We start from the raw sequence: 6,700 nt of genomic DNA, 5'->3' as shown, positions 1-6,700 counted from the left end.
GTGCAATGGAACAAACAATACATTTAAATCCATCCCACGACAGGAACGAAACTGCCAGCTTCCGACTCTTAGACAACGGCAGAACTCCAGCCTGAATGAAAGTGTCAAGAGCACCTGTGTCTCTTAAAATCATCACAAGGCACCTTTTCTGCACTTCCTATCATCACATCACAGAACCTTTCGAAATAAAGGGCCGGTACCGATCCAAATCTGCCGTCCCAGATTCTTTGGTCTGTAACACAGGATCTTTAACTGGAGTGGTGACAAAGGAAACAGGTGCAGCCAAACCTACCCCTTTTACTTGGGCTTCAACAGTTGAATTTGTAGGCCTGTTTTAATAATGGCAATCTGCCTTCCAATGTCCTTGTTTATGACAGTAGTTGCAAACTCTTACCTGTTCACGCAATCACTATTACGTCTACCTCCATTGTAAAAGTTTTAAACCTGCCGGTAAAAGATCCAACACCACCGACGGCACAACCTTACCAATTCATATGCAGATGTACACTCTAGTCTATGTGTCAACACATATTCGTCAGCCAAGGCAGCTGCTTCACCAGCATTTTTTGCTTCTGTTCACTGATATATGTTGCAAACTGGCACAGGAATAGAGCTCTTGAACTGTTCAAGACCATAAGTTCACATAACCCTCAAAGTTGTTCACGTCCGATGCAGAATACCAGCGAGTGAAATGTAAATTCAGGTCTCGTGCAAATTCAAGATGACTCTGATTTTCTCCTTTCTTCCATGTCCGAAACCGTTGCCTATATGCTTCCGGAACCAGCTCATAAGCTCTTAACACCGCTGACTTCACAGCAGAGTAACTTTTACTTTCACAATCATTCAATGCAGCGTAAGCTTCCTGCGCCCTGCCAGTCAGCACACACTGGAGCATAAGTGTCGCGCCGACTCCGGCCAATTGCGCACTTCAGCCACTCGTTCAAACAGTGAGAAAACGACTCGGGATCCTTCTCTGAAAACTTCGGCAAAAGCCGCAAGTTTCCCAAACGTCAAAGTCATCAGAAGAATTCCTATTGGCATCACCAGTCTGACAGTTTTCTCTCCTAACCAACGTCAACCGAGCGTGCTTCTATAACTATGGCCTGCTCTGTCTGCTGCCGCATCTTCTCTTTTCCAGTTCTGCGTTCAACTTAAACTTATCATGATCTAATTGAAGCATTAACAATTCTTTTTGTTGCTCAACGTTAAACCGATGTCAACGTCGGAGACAACGTGGTAACAGGTGGAGCTGGTGGAGGTAAAACCTTGTTTTCAAATAAATTTGACTTCAAATAGCCTTCACTCTTTCTTAAGACGTTTGTCTCCAACACAATACATAGTGCTCTGCTATTTTCAGCAGTTGCTCTTTAGTGCACAAATCAAAAGCTCCTCTGAAGGAGAATCAAAAAACTCCTCAATATCCATGTCAACTTGTGTGTGGAAAATCAATGCAAACTGTAAGTGTAGTCTATTTTTATATACATTTGGACTGACAGGAGCGAGTGGCCCCACTAACTGCCTCAACCACAAACAAGCTAGCTCAACCCTATCGTCATGCAGTTATGGTGGTGGGTAGTTATGCACTGGCGCCCAAGGCCAGGGAAGGCAACCAGAACCTGGCGACCCACCCTAAACCATGGATGTGCTCCCGAGACAAAATGCTCTAACCACCGGTCACCGCAACACTAACAAAACAAATAAGACGAAACCTAAAGAGGTAACGCCGCGGAGCCTGACAGGGGAACACCCGATCACATCAGTTAAATATCCCAGTAACCACACATACCTTACGTTGATTCCAGTCAAACACACAAGGAAAAACCAAACCTCTCTCTCACTGCCTACAAAACTAATTTTAGCCACAAACAACCATTACCCGCAACTCCCGAACAAACATGCATATTTCCCCATATCAAATACAAGAGAAACTCTACACATGCAACACCATAGGGAATCCCCAGGGAACCCCCACGAAAACAAATGACGTCGTAGGACACAACTTCTACAACAATTGGTCCTGTACAAAAAATGTGCCATCAAGCTAACAGGCCTACCCCTGTAGCAAAACCAAAGTAGCACCAAATACTAACAAACGCCATAACCAAAAGAATCATCACCAATGGAGGACGAGCCCCCAATGTTGTCACGACACCCGGCTCTAGAGCCATGACAAACACACAAGGGGAAACGGATTGAAGGCCAAATGGAAATTATTTATTGTAAAAAACTAAAACAACAAACATTTTTTTACCAAAAACAAACCAAGGAAACGATGGGGTGTGTCAATCAGTCAATCAGTGGTGAAGGTGCATGTAATGATGGCATGAATGAAAATGTTAATGTGAGATGTTGGGTGCCAGAAGAACAAAGAAACAAAAAACCATGAAGGCACCAAGGCAAGCCTGGAGAGGTGGTGAGATCTTCAAAAGAGAGAGTGTGATCTTCCAGAAAACAGTCTACTGCTTTGTTCATCTGAGCGTTCAGGAGTTTCTGGCTGCAGTCTACCTGTTCCACTGTTACACCAACAAGAAGACAGAGGTACTGAAGGGCTTCTTGGGGAAAGACTACAGTCACTCATCCCTGGATGTGTTCCTGAGGAAAGCCATGCAGAAATCCCTTAAAAGTAAAAATGGTCACCTGGACCTGTTTGTTCGCTTCCTTCATGGCCTCTCTCTGGAGTCCAACCAGAGACTCTTAGGAGGCCTGCTGGGTCAGACAGACAACAGTCCAGAAATCACCCAGAGAGCCATCAACAACCTGAAGGAGATGAACAGTGATGGTATCTCTCCTGACAGAAGCATCAACATCTTCCACTGTCTGATGGAGATGAACGATGACTCAGTCCATCAGGAGATCCAAGAGTTCCTGAAGTCAGCGAACAGATCAGAGAAGGAACTCTCTGAGATCCACTGCTCAGTTCTGGCCAACATGCTGCAGATGTCAGAGGAGGTTCTGGATGAGTTGGACCTGAAGAAGTACAACACATCAGACCTGGGACGACTGAGACTGATTCCAGCTGTGAGGAACTGCAGAAAGGCTGTGTAAGTCCAGATGTGATAAACATTATGAATCAGTGTAGATTAGTAGTTTAGTTCTTCAGATGTTCACTCTATAAAATTCTTCTTCTTAAAATAGTTTTCCACTTGAACAACTTGAATTTAAGGTTCTGCTTTACATTTTTTAAATGAGTCTTTTGACTCCTGACAGTTTTTTGACAGTGTTTTTTCCTACTGAGTTCATGGTTACCAGTTTTTGTATCTCTCCTGCTCTTGATCCTGCCTTTGTCTCAGCCCTTTTGGATTGTTTGCCTGATTACCTGATTGGATTTTTGTGTACCGAACCTCTGCCTGTCATTACAGACTGTTTACGCCTTTTACCTGCGTGCCCAGTGCTGCATTTGAGTCCTGTTCCAGTGCTGCGTAACAATAGCTCTTTTGTGCAGTTTAATAGTTAGAAAGTCATAAATCATAAAAAAGAAAAATTTCAATGTCTTTGATCTTTTATTTAACACGTGCCCTAAAGTGTTCCTGATACTATTTATATGTTTACATATTTTACCACTTGACAAACTGTTGAGAGCTGAGTCTCTGTCATCGTCACTGCTGAATGTATCCTCAGCAAACATGGCTCAGACTTGTATATCGTTTTTGAGCCACGCTGCATTGATTTTATTGCTGCAGTATGTTTTGTTTTCATCTTCTACTCTCTCTAAATCTTCTCTCTCATCTTGTCTCTGAGTTTTTGTCCAGTGACTGTTGGAAGGAGCGTAGAAATCAAAACTTTTTACAGGATCTGCTTGGTGTAAACGTTTATTTTTGGTCACATTTTACATGAGACACGTAGAATAAAGTGATTTTGATAAACTGTCGCTATTTTAAACTCCAACACAGAGATTTAGTGAGGCAGTGAGAGCAGCAGTGGTGGTGTTCACTGTGTTTGAGTGTCCATTTGAAGATCTGGTTTGTCCAGTATCTGAACACTTTAAATTTACCACCTTGTACCTGGAATTTATCAGCAACTGTGTCCCCAAAAGTCTGATCCAGATCCAGCCAGTGATATTTGACGTACACTTAGTAAACTTGTTTTTGAAAAATGTTGAATACATAGATGATTTTTTTAAATTGAGCAGGTTATGTAACTTTTGCTGAGGCAGCCATTGTGGCCACAAGTAACAATGATGATACTGTTTAATGCTGTACTTTACAATATCTGTGTACAGTTTGCTAACATTAACTAACATTAGTCACCGTAAACTGACGCTTTTTGTTGCTTCTAAACCTCTGAGTGTGTTGAACTGAGCTATGGTGCATTTTATTGTTCATGAATTCAAATTGTGTTTCATCGTCTTGTCTTGAAGTCATTTTGGAAGTCTCAGTCTAACTCCATTTTCTCTCCGTTCATCTGCAAGACTCAAACTAAACAGATTAAAAGTCTGCAGGTATGAGAGAGAGTGATGAGAATGATTGTTTCATGTCAAACACAGTGAGATAAGATGAGCTGAACCACTGATGTGAAGAGCAAATGTTCATCAAAGCACAATATGTCAAACTGTTCTGACATCAAATGCATGAAGTAAATATAAAGTGTCCTCTTCTATAATAACACATTTTGTAATCTATGTGTCATCACAGACTTACAGGCTGTAAACTCTCAGAGAGTCACTGTGAAGTTGTGGCCTCAGCTCTGAAGTCCAACCCCTCCCATCTGACAGAGCTGGACCTGAGCTACAACGACCTGAAGGATTCAGGAGTGAAGAAGCTGTGTGCTGGACTGGAGAGTCCAAACTGTAAACTGGAGACTCTGAGGTCAGTTCACTGACTGTTCATGCTGTTTTTTTGTAAATATTCAATTTAAATCTTTGACTGATGTTTTATATTTTTTGGCTGAATGAATTTCCAAATGGTTGAATAATTGTTGGAGTCACAGAAAGTGCAGAAATCAAATGTTTGACAGTTTGTGAGCTTCCACAGACTCACATTGTGGTCCATCAGTCAGTGAAGATGACGTCAGTGCTGATGAGGCTGTAGAGTGTGTGACGGATAAGAATGAGGTTGTTGAAGATCTGATGATAGCAGATAAAAACAGGCTGCAGAGAGTTTGAGCTTCTGTGGAAACAGAGAAAGAGACAGGTTAGAGAAAGTCAAGAAAGACGTGAACGCAAAGTTCAATAAAGATGAAGTGAAGAACTGTGATGATCTTCATGATATCAGAAGCTGATATGGCTGCTACAGACAACCCTCACAGCTGCTGTGGTGTGGTGTGCATTAAACCAGAGCTCAGAGTAATAAACAGCAGCCTAACACAGGCCAAAACGTCACAACACAACAGGATTCAAGGATCCAAGGAGTCAAAAAGAAGCTGTGGTAACATGGTTCCCATGAGTCCTTGAGATCCTTGAAAGTTTGTGAATTTGACAGTTTGTCCTTGTTGAGCTGCAGTGGAGGAATAGTAACTCAAAGAGTGAATTTGGTCCTCAAGAGGTGGAATGATGACTGCCACCAATAACTCTTTGAATGTACATGTGGCTGCTGTTTGAAGACACACTTGAACAAATGTAGACCTCTCCTTTGAATGACATTTACCCACTAAGACACCAAACACAGTCAGAAGGTCATGGAATAAATAATAAACAGTTTTTAGTCCAACATGTCTGATTTGATTTGATCCTCTAATTCCAGACTTGACTGAGATCAGAAGCATGTTATTAATCTGTGTCGACATGAATGGTTGTCTGAATGTTGTGCTGACATTTGGATGATGTCTGTAGAAGGCTGATGTGACAGGCTTGCTGCCGCTGTGGGTTCTTAGCACAGACAGTCAGAGACCAAAGCCCGTTTGTAAGGGATTCTTTTATTTAGACACAAATCAGTCTCACACTGCAGCCGTTCGCAGGCGTCTTGCTGCCGTCTGCCGTGTCTTGGTCCGTCCCGCTTCCTCATCTGGTCCAGCACGCTACTGTGTTGGGATCGAGGGCGAGAGTGATTAGACAGTTGGGTACCGGTGTGCCAATCACTCTCACCTGGCGCTGCTCTCCTAAGCCCTCCCCACACCTCTCTCCTGCAGCTGATGCACCACGCCCCTCTCCACATGCCTCCACCACCCGACTTAGGCCGGGGAGCCGTCTGGCCTAACCCCCCCCCCCACCTCCCCATGGGAGCGGGAAAGGAAGTCGGCCACAGCCATCTGTGCCCCCGGCCTATGGATCACAGTGAACTTAAACGGCTGTAACGCCAGATACCACCATGTGATCCGGGCGTTGGCATCCTTCATGCGGTGGAGCCACTGGAGGGGACTGTGGTCCGAGCAGAGGGTGAATGGGCACCCCAGCAGGTAGTACAGCAGAGCACCGACCGCCCACCGGATGGCCAGGCACTCCCTCTCCACCGTGCTGTACCTGGCCTCTCTCTGGGACAGCTTGCGGCTGATGTACAGCACTGGGCGGTCGATGCCCTGCACCTGCTGGGACAGAACGGCCCCCAGCCCTCTGCCCGACGCATCAGTCTGCAGGACAAAAGGGAGAGAGAAGTTAGGTGTGTGGAGAAGAGGCTCCCCACATCAGCGGAGAACACATCAGCGTAACGCTGCTGCAACCTGGCAATGTCTGCTCTCTGGGATGGTGAGAGATGGTTTTCACAAACGAGCGAGGCAGGATCAGTCGATTTTGGTACCTCCGGCCCCAACTCATCTCTCTCTGCAATTG

General features: G+C 44.4%; 1 protein-coding gene across 1 annotated transcript in view; it reads left to right on the top strand.

The window, feature by feature from the left end:
* Positions 1-2,875: 2,875 nt before the first annotated feature.
* The window catches only part of LOC104939595 (ribonuclease inhibitor), a 22,786-nt gene continuing 18,961 nt past the window's right edge, over positions 2,876-6,700 (top strand). Inside the window, exons 1-2 of the mRNA XM_027274164.1 lie at positions 2,876-3,041; positions 4,632-4,805. Of these exons, the coding sequence (XP_027129965.1) occupies positions 2,929-3,041; positions 4,632-4,805 (287 nt within the window). The 5' untranslated portion in view covers positions 2,876-2,928. The remainder of the gene's footprint in view (positions 3,042-4,631; positions 4,806-6,700) is intronic.

The sequence above is a fragment of the Larimichthys crocea genome, chromosome XXIII (genome assembly GCF_000972845.2).
Source record: "Larimichthys crocea isolate SSNF chromosome XXIII, L_crocea_2.0, whole genome shotgun sequence".
NCBI lineage: Eukaryota > Metazoa > Chordata > Actinopteri > Sciaenidae > Larimichthys > Larimichthys crocea.
Note: the sequence above shows the minus strand (reverse complement) of the source record. Positions and strands in the feature narration are given on the sequence as shown.